Here is a 24,479-nt window from a genome sequence, read left to right on the forward strand (position 1 = left end):
ACTGCACCCACCATCAACACAGAGCATCTCTCTGCCTCTCTCTCTCCTCTCTCTCTGTGTTACCTTCTTCGTGGCGGTTTCGTCTTCGTCCAAAATATCACACCTGTCACTTTTGACAGCTGCTGCAAAAGATCGCGGATATGAGCGAAGCAGTAAGGGCACACAGAGGAAGGACCACGCTTTTCAGTGCCATGGAGTGCAGTGTAGTGCAGTGCAGTGTGTGTGTGTGTCTTGTGAGTGTGTGTGAGTGTGTGTGAGTGTGTCATCATATCACAGCGAACACTCATGTGTGTGTGCGCCTGACAGTGTTGTCTTGCTCTCTTTGCTGTGCTGCGGCACCCCTTCATGCATGCCCCTTGAGCTTGTTTGCGCTTCGTCTTCTTCTTTGTCTTCTTCGCTTATCCGGCCTGGCTGGTTTGTGTTCCCAAACCACGCGCAACTCACAGGTGTTCAACGACCCAGTGCATGGCCACATCCATGTGGACCCTCTGTGCATGGCCATCATCAACACGCCACAATTCCAGGTACGCATGCACGCAGCAGCGGCCTGTCTGCTGCTGCTGGCACTGCTGCTCCAACTGGACCATTCGTTTAGCCTTTTGAGACATGCGTGCGCATGAAACACTGCTTACTCTCTTCAACTCATGCCATTTGCGTTTCAACTGGTCTGCAAACACCACAACATCACAAACACAGCGGCTCCGCCGGTTGAAGCAGCTTGGTGCAACCAACTTTGTGTTTCCTGGCGCCACCCACACGCGTTTCGAGCACTCTGTTGGGTACGAAGTGAAGTGGATGGTGTTGGGCTTGTTTGCGTGCGCGCGCGCGTGTGTGTGTGTGCGTATGTGTGTGTGTGTGTGTGCGTGTGTGTGCGTGTGTGTGTGTGTGTGTGCGTGTGTGTGTGCGTGTGTGTGCGTGTGTGCATATGTATTCTTGCTTACTATGTTTATGGCGTGCTTGATGGGCGTTTGCATGAACGCGCGTGCAATGGTTTAACATGCGCACGTCCTTGTTGCACTCGTCATTGCACGCCTTGTAGGGTATCGTGGCTGGCAGGGGAGCTGCTGGATGTCCTGAAGCAGCAAGAGAACCTCAAGGACCTGATTTCAGAACAGGATGAGCTGTGCGTCAAGGTACATCAAGCAGAGAGCCACAGTGTGTACCATGTAGTTATTGTTGCGTACCTGTAAGGGTTTGAACCGTGGTTGCTGAGACACACTCGACCACGGCGTATGTTGAACACACTCACTCGAACGTCGTGCCAACATGACATGCCGGACTGTCTTTTTCCTCTGTCACACTCACTGACACGCTTTGTCTCTCCCAACACACACACACCTCACACAATGCCAATGTTCTCTGCTGCGGCAGATTGCCGGCCTGTGCCATGACCTGGGACACGGTCCCTTCAGCCATCTCTTTGACGGCTGGTTCATGAAGGAGGTCAACCCGGGAAGCACCTGGACGGTGGGTGTACACCAGCGAGGCAGGCGAATATGTGATAGTGGTGGCCATGGTGGTGGCGGTCGGCGTTTGCAACTGAAACGCGACTGTGTGTGCAGTTTTGTCACCGACATGGTTCGTGTTCTCACTTTGAGCTCTTGTCACATGTTTTTTCGCTGCGTGCTATGTGTGTTTGTTTGCTTCTGGTTGTCACGGCAGCATGAGGAGGCGTCCGTCGAGATGTTCAAGCACATGATCCAGTACGCACACTGCGACTGACTGCTGCTGCTAGCTTGCTTATCCTTGTCGCAATCGTGTCCAAGGCCTCCTCAACTTGTCTCCAAACCACCCGTTCCAACGCATGCAATCAGACCACGCCACAGCTCAACGACACAGCACCACATCTCATCACCATCACCACCATCAGTACACCCTCTCCCTCCTCACCAACCGACCCTCACTCATTGACCCCCTTGACCCCCGCATGCCTTCCCCATCGCCTGACCCACTGCACCGCTCCAGGGCGAACAACCTCGGCCCCGCCATGGCCGCACGCGGGCTGACTGATCGAGACATCATCTTCATCTTGGAGGCGATTTACGGCCGTCTCCCAGACCACCTCCTCCCCACATTCTCCATCACGCACGATGGCGGTGCGTGCCCTACTGTGTGCGTGGGGAACGGGGGAGTGGAGAGAAGAGGGGCTGGGTTGAGGAGGCTGCAGTTGCCCATTTCTTGTGCTTGCTTTGTTTTGTCAGTAGTGTGCCCCTGCCCTCACACACCCACACGCACACACACACACACACACACACACACACACACACACACACACACACACATACACACACACATACACACACACGCATACACACACGCTTCATGCGCGCGTTGCAGCACCAGTGCTGGACGGCGAGTTGAGCGTCGTGTCACAGTCGTCCACCACAGACACCCCGCCCGTGGCCGTATCCTTCGGCAACAACACCACCACCACTGACACGAGCCGCACCAGCAGCGATGGTGATGGCGACGGTGATCAGCCTGGCGAGCACATGCGATACGAGGGGTACCGCGGCCGCCCCTTGGAGAAGTGCTTCCTCTACGAGATTGTCGGCAACAAGCGAAACTCAATTGATTGCGACAAGTTTGACTACTTCTGTCGCGATGAGCACCAGCTTGGCCTGCATGTCAGCTTCGACTATCGCCGTCTCATCCGCTTCGTTCGCGTCATTGACGTTCAGGGTGAGTCGTCCTCGTGACCGTGCTGTTTGCAGGCGCTTATTGTTTACATGTGTGTGAGTGTGTGTGTGTGAGTGTGTGTGTGTGGGTGTGTGTGTGTGGGTGTGTGTGTGTGGGTGTGTGTGTGGGTGGGTGTGTGGGTGTGGGTGTGTGGGTGTGGGTGTGTGTGGGGGGTGTGGATATGTGTGTGGATATATGTGGGTGTGTGTGTATGTAGGTGTGTGGATGCACAAGTGTACGTGAGTATGTTGTTTGCACACGTGGTTTGTGTATGCATGTATATGTGTCTCCATTGTTCTTTGTTTTGTCGTTGTTGGGACGTGCCAAGGCACGCGAACTCTGCCATTACCCACACCGATTGTCTTGCCCTGACCACGCATCACAGGCGTTCCCGCCCTGTGTTTCCGCGACAAGGAAAAGTCAACCATCTACGACATTTTCCACACGCGCAACAGGTGTGCAGGCAAGCCGGCGGATGGGTTGTCTCGTGTTTACTCCACGCCGTCTCGATGTGGCGTGCTTTGATTTACATGTACACGCGGACATGCGGACATACAAACACACACGCACACACACGTCATCCACTCACTCATGTCCACACCCATGACACACACTCGCACACACTCACACACACACACTTCACGCACTTCACACACTTCACGCACTCTCTCTCACACATTTCACACGCACGCTGCTGCTGCTGCGAGCAGCCTTCACCGGCGTGCGTACCAGCACAAGACGTGCAACATCATCGAGCACATGATTGTGGAGGCGCTTCTGCAGGCGAACGATCACATTCGTCTGCCGGGCACTGGCGGACGTCGTGTCCGCATCTCCGACGCCATCCACGATATGGTGCGCAGTTGCAGCGCTGTCATTGTTGAGGCGTAGTTTTGTGTGTGCGTGTGTGTGTGTGTGTGTGCGTGTGTGTGTGCGTGCATGAGTGCGTGCATGAGTGGGTGGCGATGGGGTGACTTACTTCACCGCAGCCAAGCAGTTTGAGAGAATGGGCTAGTAGCGTGACATGATGTGACCTCACACCACGCAACTCAAATCGGTTGTGCTGTCATGATCAGGAGGCGTACACGCACCTCACGGACGACATTCTCGTGCTCATCGAGTTCAGCGAAAAGCCGGAATTGCGCAAGGTGCAACGCGCACATGTGTGTGTGTGTGTGTAAAGTTTGTTTGTCTGCAAGTTGTGTGTGTGTATGTGCAAAAAGTGTTTGTGTGTATGTGCAAAGTGTGTTTGTGCGCAAATTGTGTGTGCAAGCTGTGTGTGTATGCACATGGGTTGAGCTAGTGCGTAATATGTTGTGTGTGTTTGTGTGTCTTGGACGCATGTTTGCACGCGCGCGTCCCAGGCCCAGGAGCTGTTGCAGCGCATATACTCGCGCAAGCTGTACAAGTTCATTGACCAGACACAACCGCAGGAGGGCGCCTTCTTCAAGCCGGTGCATGTGTTCTGAAGCAGGAGCATGGAGGAGGGGGTAGATGTGATATGTGGTTCTCATTGGTGTGGGATGTGTGTGTGTGTGTTTGTGGGTTCGTGTGTGTGTGTGTTTGTGGGTTCGTGTGTGTGTGTGTGTGTGTGTGTGTTTGTGTGTGTGTGTGTGTGTGTGTGTTTTCGTGGGTGTGTTTTCGTGGGTGTGTTTTCGTGGGTTCGTCAAAAACGTGAGGTTTGGTTGTCCTGCAAGCGCCCGTTGCTCACTCGTGGCTGCTGCTGTGCATGCGCTGCCTGTCCAGGCGGACTGCCATCGAATCGCCGAAGGCATCATTGCTTGCATCGACCCAACAGAGGCCCAGGTATTGGTGGGGTCCCATGTGCTTGCATGCGCGCGTATGTGTGTATGTGTGTGTATGTGTGTGTGGGTGTTGGTGCGTGTACTCGCTCTTGCCTTTCTGTTGGTGATTGGTTTGTTTGTTTGTTTACCTGTGTGCTTTGGCTTGTGCGGACATGTGCCGTGCCTGTTTCTGTCTCGTCACGGCCATCCTTGACTCTTGTGCAACGAACAATGTTACAGGTGAAGCTGGCCCCAGATGACATTGTCATTCACGTTGTCACCCTCGCCTTCAGTCAAGCGGTGTGTGTGTGTGTGTGTGTGTGTGTGTGTGTGTGTGTGTGTGTGTGTATGTGTCTGCGTGCATGCTCATGTGTGTGTGAAACAAAGCGGAGGGTGGCTGAGGAGTTCTGCTTTTTGTGTGTGTGTGTGTGTGTGTGTGTGTCTGTGTGTGTGTGTGTGTCTGCGAGCGTGCTTGTTGGTCTGTGCAAGCCCAACACTGGTGGTGTGTTTCAGCCCTCCGCATTCAACGTCGCCCTCACCAATACTGGGCCACTCTTCGTGATGTTCAGGACGGTGGTGTGCTGGAACACGTGTACTTTTGGAGCAAGCACGTGCCAAACAGGCCCCTCAAGCTGCGCCAGCCAGAGGTGTGCAGTGTGGACGCGTGTGTTTGGTGACCATGCTCTGTGTGTGCGTGTGTGTGTATGCATGTGTGTGTGTGTACGCAGGTAAGTGAACTTGTGAACCTCGTCATCTCTACACATCTTATGCACGTCGTGGCCAATTGCGATGTTGTTGCCACATCACACAGATTGGGCAGCTGCTTCCAGCTCGAATGAAGGACCAGTACATCCGTTTATACTCCAAGTCCGAGTAAGCCCAGCCCTGAGCTGTCGGCTCATATTGCGTGTGCTGCTGGGACGCTGTGTCGCTTGTCAACAACCGTCGATGCTCGCTCACACCTCGCTGGCTTGCTTGATCCTTTTGCTGGCTGGCCTGTTCGTTTGCTTGCTTATTATGGTCTTTGGACTGGAAGTGATGCGCATGTGAAGGTTGTGCTGGCCAATGCGTTTTCCCGGTGGTGCCAGACAAATGGGTGTCTCCTTCCGCTCGGACGCACCACCGACGGCAGCTTCACGCCTCTTCCGTCGCCCAAGGTGTGTGTGTGTGTGTGTGTGTGTGTGTGTGTGTGTGTGTGTGTGTGTGTGTGTGTGTGTGTGTGTGTGTGTGTGTGTGTATGTGCTACATGCTACTGTGTGCGTGCCTTTGGCAAGTGGTGAGCTTTTGACCTTGACCTCGACCTTGAACCCATTGCATTGATGCTTCGTGCATTGTCGTCCTCATCGCACGGCCGCGCTTGGTGCGTCCACTTCTTCTCCCCCTCCCCTCCCCTTGTGCACGGTGCATTAGAGCAAGCGTAGGGCAGAGGCCAAGCGGGGGGCGCAGGGCCGTACCGAGGTACAGCCACGGAAGCTTGCCCCGTCCGACGATGACCACGACGACTGTCATCAGTAGCCCACGATGATGCCGACAATGGCAGCAGTGACAACAACCCCGGCGGCCAGTGGAGTGGCGCAGGGTTGGTTGGTGGGTTCGATTAAGCAAACTTGGTTCCGTTACATGGCAATACCATTCTAGAATCCTTGTGTCTTTATGTTTTGATGTGGCTGTCGACATATTCGTTGTTGACGTGGTGCAGTAATGCGATGCGCGTAGTACACCTGCACCCGCATCGAGAATATTCTTCCATGGAAACTTCACGAGCGGCCGAGCGTGAGCACAACGCACATTGGAAAGAAGTGGAAAGAAGGCAGGCCTTTGCACTGTTGCACGGACAAATCTTATGAGTCTATCTGTGAAGTGGTACACTTGCTTGCGACGCCTGAAAACAAGACCAAGAACGATACACACCAAGGAAACGCACGAAATGCCTCCTTCCAGAACAAACAGACAAGCAAGAGGAATGAGGGAGGAGAAGTACAGAAAGAGTTGAAGTGGGCGCTGGGGGGGGGGGGCTGACTTAGCCAGAGATGAGAGACAGAAAGAAGGAGAGACACAGAGCTCTATCTAGCCAGACTGGAACTGGAGACACGAAGGAGAGAACGCTAGAATGAGCTAAGGAGCTAACGACTTAACGAGGACGACAGCAGAGAGGCAGAGCTCGCAGCTCGTAGCTCAGGACTGTCCACTAATGTAAACAAAAGGCGCCTGGGTCCTCCTGGGGGTCGCACAGTCAGGCAGCGACTGAATCCAGTCACACCACTGCGTCCGTTGTTTGCCCACACAACACGGAAGGAGAATGCGACATCGTGCGACAGCAGCTGCAGCGCTGGGGGTGGTGCTGCTGGTGCTGCTTGGTTGTTGCAGGACCATCCCTGTCACAGCCAAGCCGTGCCCGGAGAACAGCGTCTTTGTATACAGCGCAGCACACGACAAGCCAATGTGTGCATGGTAAGCAAGTGCCTGCGAGGATGCTCATCGATGTTAGCCAACACACATCAAACAAATTCACGCCCTTCCACTCACTCACACACCTCCCCACACCCTTTCACACACTCACACGCCCTTCCACTCACTCGCACAACCTCCCACACCCTTTCACACACTCTTTCACACTCACACACAAACACACACACACACACACAAACACACACACACACACAAACAAACAAACAAACACACAAACAAAGTGACCCGAAGGCGCACTGCGCTGGGGAAAGCTGCGTCTCCGGGTCGGACGACAACTTGCCAGCCATGTCAGCCTCCAATAAAGGGTACGAGTGCGACACATGCTAGCCTGCCGGTTCTGTGGCACTGCTGGCGTTTCAGACAACTTGCGTGAGCGATTGCACGACATGCACCCAGTGATTTTGTGTTGGTGTGTTGTGCTTGAGGATCCACCAGCCATCAGCCATCAGCCATCAGCCATCAGCCATCAGCCAACACTCACACGCCATCCCATTGTGCTTTTGACTGTGCAGGTTTCCGATCGATTGCCCCACATGCTCCTGCTACTTCTTGGAGAGGGCATCAGAGGCCATCATCAACGGCGGCGGAAAGGTGTGGCAATGGCGATGGCCAACGTGGGTGCTGTCAATGAATGGGTATTGCTTGTTCATCCACCTGCAATCGGCGACGCAGCGCGTGTTGCCTCACCTACCGCGACGCAGCTGCACCCTTCATGTTACCAACTGCCACCGATTCACGCCATGTGTGTGTGTGTGGTTTTGGTTGTCTCCCAGCCCATTACCGACCCAAACACGGGCAAGGTCCTGTTCTACGATCACCCGGACAGCGTCTTTAATGAACAGTGAGTGCTGAATATCTGTGATCCGTGGGATTCTCATGGTATGGGTGCACTGCCAAACTTTGCAGCAGCAGCAGCAACCCATGCCTGAACTCTCATCTCCTCACGAACTGATTGTGCATGCGCGTACGGCTGGCGGGGGTTCAATGCTACAGCTGTGAAGTGGATCCAGATGTAATGCCACCGGCGCCCAAGGCGCTTGACCGCGTCAACTGGGTACACATCCCAAAGTGAGGCCGCTACGCACGGTTGTGTTGCGTTGTGCGTTGTGCGTTGTGCGTTGTGCGCGGTGTGTCACGTGTGTGTGTGTGTCACGTGTGTGTGTGTGTGCGTGTCACGTGTGTTATGCGCGTTGTGTCAGGCACATGTCTCGATGCATACCGTGCACAGCTCAATGCCATCCCGCCCGTGTCTCCTTGGACTTGTTTGTTAGGTGTGCAAGCTCCGTGACCAGCCTCATCTACAACTACGCGTGCAGGGACTTTACGTCCGCCGTCGTCTATGAGTACGTGGATGACACCTGCTCTTCTTCGCAACCACCACGCCACCCGCACCACCAACCAACCAGCCAACACACACACACACACACACACACACACACACACACACACACACACACACACACACACACACACACACACATACACACACACACAAAGCCAACATCGAACACCCCACGCACCCACCCACCAAGACTTTGCTTCGCCGAACAAAGCGCACAACCCTCCTTTCCCCGCAACGGGTTTCCTTGCTCCTCTCATTTCCACCTGGCATCCTGCTGAACCAAACTAACTACCTTGTGCAGTCCACAGCGCGATGGGCCACTGAACCAAAACGAAACCTTCAGGGCATACAAACCACACACCTGTGCGGCCTGCTTCCAGGTATCACGCCCACGCAAACCCTGTCGTCTGCTGCGGTTTGTTTGCGCTTGCATCCATGCATTGCCGTACCGTGTGCTGTTCCATGGACGACCATCCTATTCATATGCAGCGCTTTGTACGATGTGGTGGCGTGCGTGACAGACGTGCAACAAGCGCAAGTGCTCGCGTTTCACAACCTGGGCGCCCCACTCCGGTCTCATGCGAGGTGGGCGACACGCATGCCGTGTTGTGGCTGCAATTGTTGCTGATTGTTATGCATGTATCCATGGAAGTGCATCTCTATTTGCGCATCTCTGCCTATGTGTGCTCATGTCATCATATTGCTTGCACATGTTCAGCCACAGAATGTGCTGGGGTGTGCACGAGCACGCACTTGTGCCATGAACACCTCTTCCTTCCCAGCTCTTCTCTCCCCTCCCTTCTTGTCCTTATCACCTCTTCTCACATCAAGCCCCATATCTTGCTGTCTAATCCCGCAACACAAGATGAGGGCGAGGTGCGCGAGAAACAGTGCACCGCCCGCGTTGTAGGCGTTGTACCTGGCCACAATCCACTCGATTTTAGTGCACGCATGCACGGCTCGTACATCGGCACATTCCGTGATCCTCGCCGCCGCCTTCTCTCCGCATTCAATTACCACCGCCACGCGTACGGTTTGGTGTGCGTGTGTGCGTTGTGTATGTGCGCGTTGTGTGCGTGTGTATGTGTGTATGTGTGAATGTGTGTATGTGTGAATGTGTGTGTGCGCGCGTTGTGAGTGTGAATGTGCGCGCGCGCGTTGTGTGCGTGTGTATGTGTGAATGTGTGAATGTGTGTGTGTGTGTGTGTGTTTCATGCACGTGTGCATTTTTGTGCGTTCCCGCGTCCCTGGGGATGTTGGATCTGCGCCGCGTACACAAACGCAGAACAGATCCAGACTAACATCCCCACGCACCTGCGTTTTGGCCCTAGGTACGGGATGGTCAAGACCCAGCAGGCCAAGCTGAAGAACACACACACGCTGGAAGAGTTTGTGGCTTTTAATGGTCAGTCCGTCGTCTTTCTCCCGTTGATTCAGCAAGCAAGCACACACACGCACACACACACACACACACACACACACACACACACACACACGCATTCACGCGCTTCACATCACTCACACACATACGCACACACATGTACGAGGCAGGGATTGCGCACTGTCAAGTGAAGCACCTGAATGGCATCAAGTGCGGAGAGCAAAACGTGGACATTGGGTTTGGTACGCAATCTTTCATACTCCATGCAACGTGTCAGGTCATGCACCTGTCCCGTATCAGACACCTTTCATTTCACAGTTGCCCCATCATCACATCAAGGCAACCAGCGCACCTTTGCCCGAAACCGCTCACCACTGATTGCATGCCGACTGGTGTATGCACATCCCCTGGCTTTATACACTGCACCGCATGGCATGTGTGCGTGCGTGTGTGTTCAGGGTTTGTGACAGCTGCCGTTGAGAGGTTCCTGACGACGTTTGCCTTTGGAGGGCTGACCGACTACTACTCGTTGTCTGTGTGTCTGTTCCACCGCATTTACGGCGGAAAAGTCCATCCGGACGAACTCCGCAACATGCGGCCAGGCGAGGATTTCTTGGGTACGTTGCTCATGGATATGCAAAGGACCAGGGGTTGTACGCGTGTGGGAATCAGGGTGGCGGCGGCGTACATTCGCGTGTCAGGCAGCGACGGCACCTTTGTGTTGCTGACGTGATGTGATGCGTGCTTTTGTTGTTGACATTTATGCCCTATAATTCTGTTTTGTTTTTCATCCCCTAACGCTTGCTCTTAATCCATGCATGGGTAATCGAATGTTTGTGTTTACGACCGCAACCCTTGGACAACAAACAACCCCAATGTGAATGCTTGCTCGTTCCCCATCTGCGCATGTCAATCCAATCACGCTGCCCTTCACCCTGCTGCAGCCAAGTACGAGAAGGAGGGCTACAACATCCTGCCAAAGAGTGCATGGCGCGACTTCTCCGTTCGCGACGAGCCGTACGACTGGCTGCTGTACACAGTCGTGCTGGACCGCTTCCACACGCTCGTGCGCACCTACGGACTTGTCGTGCCGGACACGCTGGCACGAGAACACGCTGCCATCATGCGATACTGCAGTGAATGGGTTGAAGCTGCCAAGAGCGGCGACAGCGACCGTTACCGTGATGGCGCTGATAAGTGCCTTGATTATGTCGAACCCCCAGCAACAGACGAATAGACAATACATAGCAATGTTGGATTGGAGTGACTGAAACGCAAGCAATGTTGGATTGGAGTGATTGAACTGCAGACATGAGCGTGGAACATGCTTGTCTCTTTGAATTGAGAGTGCGCAGGCGTGTGTTTGGTGTGTGTGTGTGTGTTTGGTGTGTGTGTGTGTTTGGTGCGCGCGCGCGTGTAGTGTGTATTATCCCGCCCTCTTTCTCCATTTGTGGACGTGCAGCTGCGTTGGCGGTGCTGTATTGAGCATACATGCACACCGAGAGACAAAAAAGAAGAGAGAACGACAGGCGAAAAGCAAATCAAACCAACAAGAGCAGGGAAACACCAGCAACAAAAAGGAACATGGCACGAACAGCGAGTGGCGGCACTGGCGGCTCAAACGTCGCCCTCGCTGTCATCGTCGTCGTCCTGTCCATCCCCGGCGACATCAATGTACTCATCACCCTGAACACAACAGCAGACACGCAAGGATTGAAGTGAGCTTGTGCAAGCAAGTGTTGCATGTGCGTTTGGTGAACGCTGCCGCAAGCCGTTCACAAAGTCAACACAGACTCACACAGACAGGCAGACACACTGATGTGTGCGAGTAGCAATGCTCACAACGACGACAGCAGCACCAAACACGCATGGCATCGTTTCAAACAGCGCACGTTGTCCGCGGACGCCGAAGAGCTGTCAAAACTCGACCGGAACGCGTTTAGGAACTCCATCGCATCCTGTATGTTGCGTGATGGAATGCGAATGCATCAGAAGCGGACGTGCAAACGCTTCTGTGTTGCCCGATACAAAACACACAACACCCCCAAGCACACAGACACACACACACACAGACACACACACAGACACACACACAGACACACACACACACACACACACACACACACACACACGGAAGACAAAGCGTGCGCACCTCTGGAATGGTGTATGAGGACTTGGTGTCGTATGCCATTGGCAGCGAATCTTCCGTCAGCATGAGCGCATCGATTTCCTGCGAAGGAAAATGAATGCGCGAGGGAGGGAGAGGAAGAGGGAAGACGAGTGGGGACATCAGATGACAAGGCGAAGGGACGATAGCAACCAGCGGCAAGTTTCAAGGCGCGAAGCAGACACCCATTGCAGTACTTGCACAGAACCGCGCACGAAACATACCGCCTTGCGTGCCGCAGAGTATTTGTACGGGCAAATGACGAGCTGGCTCTTGGGGACAAAGTAGCCGGATGCAACACACATTGGCAGCTTGTTGCTGCATGCGTAGCACTGATGGTTGTGACGGCGCACAGCACGCAGATCACGCAAGGATGAGAAAACAAAGTACGCAAACCTGGGATATGGCCAAGAATCGTGCCAATCACATGTGCAGTGCAGCGCAGGCACGTCGTACCTCGAGGATGGTGTTCTTGAGCATGGTGCCGCAGTACGGACACATGCACGTCTCCTCCTCTTCCTCCGTCAGATCCTTCTTGCTGTCGTGGAAAAACAAGAGGGAAGGTAGGAATGAGCGAGAGCACACAAGGAAAGCAAGCACAGGGTGTGGTCGAGCGTGCTGGGGGGCGGGGGGGGGGCAGCAGAGGCACACAAAGGAGCAGAGAGGTAGCAGAGTCGTGCAAGTGTGTGGCCACCGCATCCAATCAGCACACGCACCGGACGATGGTCTCAATCTTCTTCTTGTACTTCGGGTCGAGCTTCTGGCGGTTCTCAGGCTGCATCAGCATGGCAGCAAACTTGAACGCGGACGCCTTCAAACCTGCACACACACACACACACACACACACACACACACACACACACGCACACACACACACAGCCACGGTAGGCAACATGACGAAGGGAGTGAGCAACAGGTACAAGGGTGTGTGTGTGTGCAGAGAGCCGGGATAAGACAACACCGACATGGAAGCAATTCCTCACATGCACCGCATGCGGCGTGCAGGGGCAGCAAGGAAGGAAGTGCCAACCTGCACGGAAGCACTCGATGACGGTGGACGTGAGGATGTTCACGACGTGCGCGGGGAACTTGCTGATGTTGTCGGCAACGCGGATCAGCATGCGCGCAGCCTTGAGATGGTCGTTGCGACGCAGGTGGATCTGGGTATTGTTGTGTGCGTGTGAGTAGTAGTAGTAGTGGTGGTGGTGGTGTTATTTCAGTTGTTGTTGTTGTTGTTGGTGGTGGTGGTGGTGGTGGTGGTGAGCGCTGCGAAGAAGATGGGCCGTCCAATTAAGAATCAACAGCCCTCTACAGACACACACACACACACAGCCACACACAAGGAAACACGCGCATAAACAGCCACCACCACCACCACCACCACCATCACCCATGGCGCACCTTTCCGAGGATGTAGCTGTGGAGGAGGACGAGGTCATCGTAGAGTTCGGGCGGCACAGCGACGCCGCGGGAACGGAGCTGGTTGTACATGTCAAACAGAATGTCGTGCGCTGTGCGGTACGAGCCAGCCGTGCGCTCCTCGGCGGCAATAATGACTGGCGTGCATATGCGCAGATACATTGGCAAGCACAGTGGCGGTGGTGGTGAGACACGGTGTGCGCTGTGTTGTGCGGGCATGTTGCACATGTGGCGTACGTGTGTGTTGTGCGTGGTGACAGGGTCACGTACTTGCAGTGCGTGCGGCCTCCTTGAAGCGCTCAGCAGCGAGATACAGCTTGAGCAGATAGCTCGCGTCCTGTACACATACACATAGTAGACAAATCGTGTCAGGCGCAGTGAAAGGGACATGAATACGTACAGCGCGTGAAGCACGTAACAGCAACGCATCAACAAAGCCAACAACCCACGTCCACACACACACACACGTCCACACACACACACACGCACACACACACACACACACACACACGCACGTCCACGCACAAAACACAATCTCCTGCGCACCTTTGGCACGCCGTCTGTGGAGCCCATGAGGTAGTCGACCACCTTCTGCGTGAGCGACTCGTTCTTGGCGAGACCAACAGCCTCAATCGCGAGCTCAATGTTCGTGTTGTCGCCAGCACTCGTGGACAGCAGCCGCGTGATCGCCTGCAGCAGCAAGTGCACACACGCGGGTGTTTGAGCGAGTGTAGATGTGAGAGGAGCGTGCTTTCGGAAGGATAGCGAACACATGTTGCGTCCGCTGCAACAACAACAACACACACACACACACTGATTCTCAAACACACAGACACATACACACAAACGCTGCCGGGGATCAAAGCATTTCAACGCACGAGCTCGTAGTCGCCGGCCTTGCAGTAGAAGCGGCCCGCCTCCACGGGCTCGTTGACCTTGTCAAACGACTCTGGCAACGGTGGCGGGGGTGGGGAATGGCATGTGAATGGTGGTGATGGTGGAAGTGGGAAAACACGAATCAGCACACACACACACACACACACACACATACATACACACACATATACACACGCGCGCGTGGTCGGAAAACAAGGCTGACACGACAAGACAACAGCGTGGGGTGTGCAACTGACTGGCGACACGGCGATAGTCGTCTGTTGTTCCGCCGTTGGACTCAAGCACGCGCGCATACACGCCGAGCTGGTTGTGCTCCTGGGCCATCTTGAACGCCTCCTCGTTGGCCTGCGAGAGAACAAGGAACTGCACCGCAGACTCAAAGTCGCCAAGCTTGCGGAAGAAGTCTGCAACCATCTTGGCGCCCTCAATCGAGCCCGTCTCCTGCAGTGGGCCAGGCGTGTCAATTGGTGGTTTCGTTAAAAGGGGGGGGGGTGAATGAGGATAACGGGTTAGCGGCAGCATTGGAAGGGCAGTGGAAGCATTCATGCAAACAGCAAAGTGGCCAGGCGAGCAATGGATACTTCACATATGGAACAGGTAACCACGATGGGAAACAGAGATCAGGGCAGCAGTGAGATGACATAAGGGGGGTACCTTGACGACACGAACGGCCTCGTCCGGGTTGCGGAGATGCTCGAGGTTGAGGCGAATCACAGACAGGTGGTCGTTGGCCGCAGCATATGCCGCTACAGCCTCCTTGTAGCTCCCGTCGGCCTGCAGACCCATGGCAAGGTGGTGTCGGATGAGAAGAAGGCAGGACGGGGAAGCAGGGCAAGCAAGACTTTAAGGTGTAGAAGGGGTAAGTATCAACACATGATCCAACACGATCGGACAAACACACACACACACGCACACACACGCACGCACAAAATGTATACACGCACAGAAAACCAAAACGCATACACACACGACACACCTCGCGGCTCTTTGCGTATTGAGCGTGGAGCTTTGGCGACGAGACATGCTGGAGCAACTGGCCAACCTTTGGCCAGTTCTTGCTCTTGATGAAGATGGCGGCGGCCTTGTCGTACTGCCCGCCCCGCTCATACATCTCAGCAGCCTCATTCAGCTGTTGCAGGCACGTGGTTTGGTCACGTGAGCAGGCGGGTTGCAAGGAGGGTAAGAAACAACAACAACAACAACAAAAACAACAACAACAACAACAACAACAACAACAACAACAACAACAACAACAACAACAACAACAACAACAACAACAACAAGCAGCAAGAACACATGCAGCTCATGCACGAAAAGATCCAAGGAGCAAGAAGCGGAGACGAAGGAAGAGGAGTGGAAGAAGGAAGAAGAAAATGATGACCGCGGCCACCACCACGGCATCAACTACCACTGTCACCACCACCACCACCACCACCACCACCACGATCACCATGACGACACATCCCCGTCCAGCAAACGTCACCTGGTTCATGTCCTCAAGTGCAGCTGCGCACTCGCGATAGAGCGGCTTCTGAGACAGCTCGTTGGCCAGCGAAATGCCCCTGCACACATTCGCATTTGCATTCACGTGTAGTGTTGGGTGTGTGTGTGTTGTGTGTTGTGTAAGGGAGCACGTGGATGCTTACTTGAGCGAATAGGAGCACTCGAACAACACAAACAACATCGATTCCTTCGGTATCACCCACTGTGCACACATTCCGACCAAACAGCAAACATGACGAACGCACTGGTTGATGTCTCCGTGACGGATGGCGGTGCGAGCCATGCCGGCCTTGCACGTCAGCACGTGATTGCGGTCGTTCTTGTCGCCGTTGAGAGCGCTCGTGTACATCTGCAGCGCCTTTGTCCAGTTGCCCCTGCACAGTAGAGGGGGGCGGAGAACAACAAGAAACGCGATGTTGGTTGAGGTTGCGCTCTGTGTGGGACGGGCATGGAAGCAGCAGCACAGGCATGGAGTGTGTACGCGCACGTACATGTACATGTGCATGTGCATGTGCATGTGCGCGCGAGGCGCCAGCAACATGGTGGCAGCGAGAGCAGCATACGAGAGACGTACTGGAACTCGAGCTGCTGCGCGTATTCGCGGGAGAGGGCGGGGATGTCCTTCTTTGAGAAGCGGCCGGCGAGATTCAGCGCCTGCTCCCACTGCAGCAGATCCCGATGCATCTGTGCTCGTGTTGAGATGTGTGCGTGAGTGGGTAAGTGAGTGAGTGAGTGTGTGAGTGTGTGTGTGAGTGTGTGTGAGTGAGTGAGTGGGTGTGTGAGTGAGTGGGTGAATGAAGAGGGAACGCGTGTGCGAGAAAGATGGCATTGTTCGTTGGCGGGTGCTTACGTTGAGGGCCTCTTCTGGGCGCGAGGACTTGAGGAAGTGGTCTGCAGCGGCGACGCAGCGGCAGGGCAACCGCACACGTGAGAACCGGCGAAAAGATAACACGCACACACACACACGCACACACACGCACGCACGAATACACAGAAGAGCACAAATACACGCACACATGAATACAAGCACATACACGACACATCACTGGGTTGGGGGTACCTTCGGCCTTGCTTGGCTCGCTGTTGAAGAGGAAGATGTGACCAGCAAGCAAGTGGCGATCCTCAACAAACTGCAGCAATGTGGAGACGTGGAGACGTGAAGGGAAGACGGGATGGTCGGTTTGACGATGGCGAAGTCATGAAATGAGTGGTTCTTATGTGATGCACGATGATGCACACATGATGCATGACACACACACAAACACACACAAACACACACACACACACACACACACACACACACACACACACACACACACACACACACACACACACACACACACACACACACACACACACACACACACACACACACACACGTGTGCACGCAGAGGCAATCACACCTCGAGGGAGCGGAGGCGCTGCACCATCTTGGCGTTTCCAGCCAGACGGTACACGTGGAGCGCTGATGTGGGATGGCGGGTTTGAATGCACCGACACACGTGTTAGTTACGGGGATGAGAGCCGTTGCCAGCATCAACGACACACACACATGTACATACATACATACATACATACATACATACATACATACATACATACATACATACATACATACATACATACATACATACATACATACATACATACATACATACGTACATACATACATACATACATACATACATACACAAACAAACACACGCAAAACGTTCGCACCCATGTTGAAGTTGAGGCACTGGAGACAGGCGGCGGCGAGCTTGTCAAAGAGCGCCTGGGCCTGCGAGGGAGAAGATGCCTTCATGCGGTGCAGCAGCGCAAACGCACTCGAAAACTTGCAGATGGCAATGTTGGACTGGAAGCATGCATCAAAGTGGAGACAGAGGAGGAGAAAGAAGCGTGGGTGGCGGTGCGTTGATGGGTGGCGGTGTGAATATGGTGTGGTGTCGTTATTGGCTCGGCACCAGAACAAGCCAGAAATCTACAGCAGTGCAGCACCACTGCCACCACCATCGGCCATCTACAAGCGGGGTAGAGCAACTTGGCAACCCGTCTCTCACACAAACATGTGAGCAAACACACCGCGATGGCATCCGAGAGCTCTGCGTCCTTCACTTCTTCCGGCTGCAGGAACTCGTGCGTGGACAGCGTCACCGCCGTGGTCTGCAGATGCGCAAGGAAGGGAAAGGAGGTCGGCGGGATTGTGTGCAAAACAGGGTGAGAGGCAGCAAGGAGCACCAGTGACACCAAGAAGAACAAGAACAAGAACAAGAACAAGAACAAGAACAAGAACAAGAACAAGAACAACAACAACAACAACAACAACACCAACAGCAGCAACAACAACAACAACAGCAGCAGCAACAACAACAACAACAGCAGCAACAACAACAACAGCAGCAGCAACAACAACAACAACAACAACAACAACAACAACAACAAGAACAACAACAGCAGCAGCAACAACAAGAACAACAACAACAAGAACAAGAACAACAACAAGAGCAGTCAACGGCACCTTGCCGCTCGGGGTGAGGCATGTGACGCGGCCGTCGTCAAGGCGAATGGGAACCAGCCCGTACTGCAGCTTCGTCAGGCCAACAAACTCGCAGTGGGCACCTGTAAGCACACGCACACATCGTGGCGGTGAAGGCGGCGGTGGAAAGAGCGCATGGTCAGTCGGGTTGTCGATCAAGGAGGGGGGGGGGAGGGTGAGGTGCTACACGTCAGCAAGCAAATGGGGCCAGAAGGCACAGCGCAGCCACGCAGAGCACACGAAACGAACCGTCAATGTGCTCCGAGTGCTCCACGTAGGTGTAGATGTTCTCTTCATCGTACACGATGAACACCCTGTGTCACACCACAATGCAATATTAGAGGCAACAAGTGCATGCGTCAGCAAAGTGTCCAACGCAACACCAAACCACACAATTCCACAGCACCGCAATGGCGACAAAACTTGCACCACTTCCCAGCCGTGCCCGCCTTCCCCACCGCCCATGCTTCCCTGTCCAAACAAGACACCACAACAACACGCAGCCCTCACTTTTCCTCGCAGGCGACGTCCCAGACGAATCCCTTTGGGCGGCTGGGGAAGTTGGGCAGCGTCAGCGTCGTGTCATCAACCTGCCATCACACACACACACACACACACACACACACACACACACACACACACACACACACACACACACACACACACACACACACACACACACCGGGGGTGGGTGGAGAGGTGTTAGGACAGAAGGAGCTGAGGGCTGTGTTCGTGGGTGGTGTGCTCAACGCAAAACACGCACTCATACGCGCGCGAGAAAAGGGTAACAAGCAAGACAGCACGAGGGGATGAGCGTCAAAAGGGTGGAAGAATGGCAACACGGCCATGGGCTGCACACGACTGGTTTGCGGTGGCGGTTGCACGCAACTCACGGGACTGTAGATGATACCATCCCCCTTTGCGTCAATGAATGCAACGCGTGTGCCGCTGCTGTCTGCCGTCAGCCCGCTCAGGCCTGCGGTGAGTCCAACGTGAACGATTGGGGAAGAAAAGGAGAAATGAGGATTCGCGAGATGTTAGGTCATGTGTGTGCGCGTGTGCGTGTGCGTGTGCGTGTGTGTGCATATGTGTGTTTGTGGTGTGTCGGAAAGGGTGTCAGTGGTGCGAACCTTCCTCCGCCCACCCTCGCCGCGACCGCCAACACCACAAGGGAGGCTTGCTCACTGACCGCAGGGGTGCTTGTACTCGTTGACAAACTGCCAGTCCTCGAGGGAGAAGTAGTACACGGCGCCCTCCGTCGTCGAGTAGATCAGGAAATTCCTGAGAACATGCGCAAAAGCGAGGGTGTTGTGTGGTGTTGCGCGATGGTGCAATGAAGAGATGTGGGTGAAAGTGGTGAGGCTGAGGGGGAATGGTTGCTTCAAGACAGGGAGTCCATCACAATGCACGCGACACCACGAGACACATCAAACAACAACAACAACAACAACAACAACAACAACAACAACAACAACAACAACAACAACAACAACAGCAGCAGCAGCAGCAGCAGCATCAGCAGCAGGATGATGATGTGAAGCACATGTACGCGCATGTGTGTGTGCGCCGTTACTTTGTGAGCGCGACGCCGTCGATGACGTCCGATGACTTTGCAGGGAACATCTTCTCCGAGTTGGGCATGTCGTCCTCAGGATGCGACTCGACAAGATGCAGGTGGACCTTCTTCCCGCAGTGCACAGCTGCTCCCAGCAGTGGTGTGTTTTCGTGCGTGCGTGTGTGCGTGAGATCACATGAGTGTGTGTGTGCGTGTGAGTGAGATCGTATGTGTGCGCGTATATCTCACAACGCACGCACCGTCGCATGACCACCACATCCAGAGTGAATAACAATGCGATGCGCAGACACATGAGCTCCGGGCGGGCTCACCTGCGTACTGCCCGCACAGCTTGATGGACTTGATGCTGCCCGTGTATGTGCGCGGCTCAGTGTCGATTTCCTCCGCCCGTCCTGGTGGCGAACACAACAATGGTGGCGGTGAACGACGCGAGTAGCGACGGTATTGCTTCGAGCCACAGCATAGCGATCCACACTCTTTTTCATGCACACACAACACTGTGCAACAGCAAGATTCAAAACACCAGCTGCGCTGCAATGTCTGCTGTTGTTCGCACCGTCATCGAGGAGGAAGAACCACGCGGTGTTGTTCATCCCGCAGGCTGCGTAGAACTCGTCCACAGCGACGGTCGCGGGCTCAATCGGCAGCTTGATCTTGATCGGCGCACCCTCGTCCGGCAACACCGTCAGCTCCTGGCGAAGCGTGGGCGTAGCGGATATGGGTGTGATGCAATGAGTGGCAGCAGGCAGTGAGAAGATGGAAGCGCGACACAGACACACAGACACACGCACGCACAGACACACAGACACACACAGACACACAGACACACAGACACACGCCACACACACAAACACGCACACACGCACGCACACACGCCGCGTATACATGCATGCAAGGGTACTGACCTGGAGAGAGGAGAGGTACGCGACAGAGGTGTCGCAGACGTCGCCGAGCAGCGGCAGCTTTGTCAGGTAAGTGTACAGCGTGCCTGCAAGCATGGCGCAGAATGGCGATGGTTCGGGGAGAAAAATTGAGTTTGTGGTGGTGGTGGCGGTGAAGAAGAAGAAGAAGGAGAAGAAGAAGAAGAAGAAGAAGAAGAAGAAGAAGAAGAAGAAGAAGAAGAATGAAGAGGTGGTGGTGGTTGTAGGGAGTGCATTCATTCAGCAGGCTATCATGAGCATGTGGTGTACCGTTTTCGGTGCTGATGGAGAGGAGCTGCCCGTCGTCTGTCCACGACATCGTGTCCAGCAGGCCTGAGGTGAAACGAAACCACACACGTGCACACAAAGTCAATACTCTTCGAACGGTGGGGGGGGGGGGTTTGGCGGCACAGACACCACGACAAACGGCGTGCACACACTCGTTGGCTGAATCACTCACACTCATGCGCGCACATCCATTCCCCCACAAGCGTCCCTCCCACCCCTCAAATTGTCCAAGAAAAAATGTCGCACGCCAACATCAACACGTGATTTTGTGTGTGTGTGTGTGTGTGTGTGTGTGTGTGTGTGTGTGTGTGTGTGACGTCGCGTCTCTCTGCAAGTAATTGGCTAACTGTCGAAGGAGTACCCGCTCCAAAGGGCGGTCCGGTGGCCGAAGCCTTGTATTATCGCTAAGCCATAGCCTTCTCTACGGATCTTCAGGTGGCATCTTACCTAGTGCTTAGTTTGGAGATGTCTTCCGACTCAAATGCTCCCAAAGTCATAGGCGCGTATATAATAACGTGTAGAAATCCGCTCTCGCAGAAGCCCCCTTACTAATAAGGCATCCGGAATGATACAGTCCGCGCCGAGTGAATTCAGAAGTTGGTATCTAGCGCTTTTCGGCTCCACTAGCTCTGATCGGCAATCTTCGATAGGCTTTGTCTTGGCGGGAATCATGTGTGGTGACATATCAAATGTAACGCCCGGAACGATCTGCAGCCCGCCTATGATTGAATGGATAGTTTGCCGCGACGCGCGCGTGCTCATAATCACAAAAGAACCCGCTGGAAAAAGCCAATCAGCAGCTTGCCATCGCCGAACCTGCACCGCGATGGTGGACCGTGGAGGATGATCGTGATGGTGGCGGCGGTAAATGCGTGAGGGAGTGAAAGAAGGGAGAGTATCATTTTGTGGACGCATGTGGAAGAGAGCAGAAATGGACGGGAGTAAGGCGCGAATAATACACTCAAACACACACACACACACACACACACACCACAAACAACCAAGAAACAAAACAAAGCGCAACGAAGCAGGGCGCAGTACCATGAGTAGTCGACGATGTTCCCGTATCGGGTCTGAAAGGCGAGCTCAATCGGGTGGTCCGGATCGTCTGGTTTGAACAGCAGCAGCGTCTTCTTGTCAAGGACAACACTCATCTGCGCCTGGCACAACCAAAAATGATTGGTGATGCACACGTTCATGTGAGATGCGACCGCGCTCACACACAAGCGCCTTGTGTTGACATATGTATGTATGTATGTATGTATGTATGTATGTATGTATGTATGTATGTTTGTATGTATGTATGTATGTATGTATGTATGTATGTATGTATGTATGTATGTATGTATGTATGCATGTATGTATGTATGTATGTATGTATGTATGTATGTATGTATGTATGTATGTATGTATGTATGTATGTATGTATGTATGTATGTATGTATGTTTGTGCGTGTGTATCGGTTCAAGTGCATTGTTTTGCGGTTGGTGTTGAAAGACACCCTGGCAGGCACCGCGTACCGAGACGTCCTTGTTGAGCATGCTTGGCTTTGGGTCGAAGCAGCGCACGAGGGTCGGCTCGTGCTCCAGCAGCGGCTGCGCCAGCGTGTCGCCATCACTGGTGTTGATCGAGATGGTCTGGTCGCTCGACGCTGCACACACACACACACATATACAGACACAGACACACAGACACAGGCACACACACAGACACACACAGGCACAGGCACAGACACAGACACACAGACACACAGACACATACGTACATGCATACAAAATGAAGCCAACACAAATGGTGAGAACAATTGGTTGCAACTTGATGGTGGTCATGATGGCGGTGGTGGTGGCTGTGGTATGACCAAGGGTTCCAGCAGCCACAATGAGCATCGCAACAACATGCTGCCAACTGCTAGTCACCGCGAGTTTCACGCACCGACGGTGAACTTGTTCTCGGCGTTCCAGTCACAGCTAAGGATGGGGCCGCGGTGCTTGCCAAGGATGGGCAGCTGACGTCGACGTATGTGTGTGCGTGTGTGTGTGTGTGTGTGTGGCATGAACGGTAGACACGTGGGTAGAGACGGTGAGCAAGGAGGAAGTTTGGAGATCGACACAATGCAAGCGATATACATGTACATTTTACAGCACATTTTACACGCAAACAGACACGCAAACAGACACATGCATACACACACGTCCATGACACGGAAACACGCGAAACCCCATGAAACGCATGTACCTTGCGGGCGGTTTCGACGCTGTAGATGCAGACGTCGCCCTTGTTGTTGCCGACGACAAACTGAAGACCAACCTTGGACCATTTCACTGCACACACAGTTGCACATGGTTGAGCGGGTCAAGGGGGAATCATCATGGGCCAGAGCAGCGTAGACCGAGTTCGCAAGGCAGGTCACGTGCACTGAAATGCTTGCACGCTCGTGCTGTGTGCAATAATGGCAGCTGACACGCGGTCGCGCTTACCGAATGTGAGGGTGCCCTTGAGGCCTGTTTCCACCTGGGACACGTCCTTGGTGTTGGAGTCCCACATGAACACGGTGGCTGGAAAGGCACGCGTGTGTGTGTGGAAGTAGGGGGCGAGGTGGTGAACAGTAAGATAACGGTTTGGGGTGATAGTGGCATGGGAAGCGCAGATGAGGATGGAAGCGCACCCCAACGTGTCAAGGGAAGGGACTCACCTCCGCCATCGTGGGCGACGGCGAGCTGGTTACCGTTCTTGTCCCAGTCCATGCTGGTGCATTTTCTGTGTTGTGCAATCAACAAACGGTTCGTAGGCATGGCCCAGGACAGCATCAGCACATGCACATGAGAACACACGACCTGCGGAGCAGAATGGCTGGTGAAGCAGCTCTCAAGGACAATAGCGGTTGGCATGCGAACACCACTTACCCTGGAAGCGAAAACTCGGCCACGGATTTGCCCTTGCGGTCGAAGATGTACACATTGCGGTTCGCACTGCAAAGAAGGAGGGGGAAGGGAAGGGAACGCGATGACAGACACACATGCGCGTGTGAGTATGAGCACATCAAGTGGTTGAGTGTTACAGCAGTGCTGTGGCTGCTGTGGCGACCGACACTTCTCACACAGGCAAGCACACAATCAGACACGGGGTCACACTCACATACACAGACACAGACACAGACACAGACACACAGACACACAGACACACACAGACACATACACAGACACAGACACAGGCTCGCATACCCGGAGGTGGCGAGGAAGTTGCCCTTAACCCGCTGCCACTTGAATTGAATGTTGCCGATGCCGTGGGTACGGCCCGGAATCTCAAACACACGCTGATGTTTCAAGACAGTTCAAAGGGAAAGGGTGAGTGTGTCTCTCGCAAACGCGTAACGCTGCAAGCGCTCGAGCTATCTCACACCTTCCAACCTCCTTTGTTTTGTCAAATCATGCTCTCAGTCCACTCGCTTGCAACCCCCTCCGCCATCCCATTCCATCTTCTACACCAAAACAAACCTTCATCTCGCACGTCAGTCACA

At 54.1% G+C, this 24,479-nt stretch overlaps 4 protein-coding genes across 4 annotated transcripts in view; 2 read left to right on the forward strand and 2 right to left on the reverse strand.

Annotated features, from left to right (window-relative positions):
• PTSG_04106 (uncharacterized protein) overlaps nucleotides 1-131 on the reverse strand; it is a 5,452-nt gene extending 5,321 nt beyond the window's left edge. The window contains exon 1 of the mRNA XM_004994946.1: nucleotides 64-131. The gene's annotated coding sequence lies outside the window, so the exon portion shown is untranslated. The remainder of the gene's footprint in view (nucleotides 1-63) is intronic.
• PTSG_04107 (SAM domain and HD domain-containing protein 1) lies at nucleotides 119-6,033 on the forward strand. Its single transcript, XM_004994947.1, has 18 exons — nucleotides 119-152; nucleotides 447-524; nucleotides 697-779; nucleotides 1,040-1,133; nucleotides 1,372-1,467; nucleotides 1,663-1,703; nucleotides 1,966-2,096; nucleotides 2,338-2,682; nucleotides 3,065-3,134; nucleotides 3,390-3,534; nucleotides 3,756-3,827; nucleotides 4,044-4,133; nucleotides 4,426-4,485; nucleotides 4,704-4,763; nucleotides 5,033-5,110; nucleotides 5,275-5,336; nucleotides 5,500-5,620; nucleotides 5,874-6,033. Exons 1-18 carry the CDS (start codon nucleotides 141-143, stop codon nucleotides 5,976-5,978), a joined length of 1,743 nt encoding a protein of 580 aa, XP_004995004.1. The 5' UTR covers nucleotides 119-140; the 3' UTR covers nucleotides 5,979-6,033.
• Nucleotides 6,034-6,704: 671 nt separating this feature from the next.
• PTSG_04108 (uncharacterized protein) lies at nucleotides 6,705-10,929 on the forward strand. The gene is made up of 13 exons (XM_004994948.1): nucleotides 6,705-6,914; nucleotides 7,154-7,237; nucleotides 7,445-7,523; nucleotides 7,706-7,773; nucleotides 7,926-8,000; nucleotides 8,204-8,275; nucleotides 8,576-8,654; nucleotides 8,796-8,859; nucleotides 9,140-9,302; nucleotides 9,606-9,679; nucleotides 9,826-9,897; nucleotides 10,114-10,272; nucleotides 10,600-10,929. Exons 1-13 carry the CDS (start codon nucleotides 6,763-6,765, stop codon nucleotides 10,890-10,892), a joined length of 1,434 nt encoding a protein of 477 aa, XP_004995005.1. The 5' UTR covers nucleotides 6,705-6,762; the 3' UTR covers nucleotides 10,893-10,929.
• A 189-nt stretch (nucleotides 10,930-11,118) lies between these two features.
• On the reverse strand, nucleotides 11,119-24,462 carry PTSG_12128 (uncharacterized protein; the record flags this gene model as incomplete). The annotated part of the gene is made up of 42 exons (XM_004994949.1): nucleotides 11,119-11,341; nucleotides 11,548-11,613; nucleotides 11,808-11,885; nucleotides 12,047-12,154; nucleotides 12,279-12,360; nucleotides 12,539-12,641; nucleotides 12,853-12,982; nucleotides 13,224-13,378; nucleotides 13,512-13,578; nucleotides 13,788-13,931; nucleotides 14,120-14,190; nucleotides 14,375-14,579; nucleotides 14,793-14,912; nucleotides 15,115-15,267; nucleotides 15,622-15,700; nucleotides 15,887-16,015; nucleotides 16,216-16,325; nucleotides 16,492-16,532; nucleotides 16,702-16,771; nucleotides 17,045-17,106; nucleotides 17,361-17,496; nucleotides 17,724-17,804; nucleotides 18,160-18,260; nucleotides 18,427-18,491; nucleotides 18,688-18,767; nucleotides 19,071-19,153; nucleotides 19,367-19,458; nucleotides 19,751-19,877; nucleotides 20,065-20,145; nucleotides 20,310-20,445; nucleotides 20,659-20,741; nucleotides 20,944-21,134; nucleotides 21,409-21,505; nucleotides 21,986-22,115; nucleotides 22,462-22,613; nucleotides 22,895-22,967; nucleotides 23,198-23,283; nucleotides 23,440-23,517; nucleotides 23,655-23,719; nucleotides 23,866-23,931; nucleotides 24,184-24,275; nucleotides 24,457-24,462. The coding sequence occupies 42 exons, from the start codon at nucleotides 24,460-24,462 to the stop codon at nucleotides 11,273-11,275; spliced, it is 4,143 nt and encodes a 1,380-aa protein (XP_004995006.1). The 3' UTR covers nucleotides 11,119-11,272.
• Between the last annotated feature and the right edge of the window lie 17 nt (nucleotides 24,463-24,479).

This window comes from Salpingoeca rosetta (genome assembly GCF_000188695.1).
Source record: "Salpingoeca rosetta unplaced genomic scaffold supercont1.9, whole genome shotgun sequence".
Taxonomy (NCBI): Eukaryota; class Choanoflagellata; order Craspedida; family Salpingoecidae; genus Salpingoeca; species Salpingoeca rosetta.

Coding starts and splice junctions, on each gene's coding strand:
- PTSG_04107 (XM_004994947.1), top strand. Junction 780..1,039: donor CGTTTCGAGCACTCTGTTGG/GTACGAAGTGAA, acceptor CACGCCTTGTAG/GGTATCGTGGCTGGCAGGGG. Junction 1,468..1,662: donor ACCCGGGAAGCACCTGGACG/GTGGGTGTACAC, acceptor TTGTCACGGCAG/CATGAGGAGGCGTCCGTCGA.
- PTSG_04108 (XM_004994948.1), top strand. CDS start 6,763: ATGCGACATCGTGCGACAGCAGCTGCAGCGCTGGGGGTGGTGCTGCTG. Junction 7,524..7,705: donor TCATCAACGGCGGCGGAAAG/GTGTGGCAATGG, acceptor GTTGTCTCCCAG/CCCATTACCGACCCAAACAC. Junction 7,774..7,925: donor GACAGCGTCTTTAATGAACA/GTGAGTGCTGAA, acceptor TCAATGCTACAG/CTGTGAAGTGGATCCAGATG.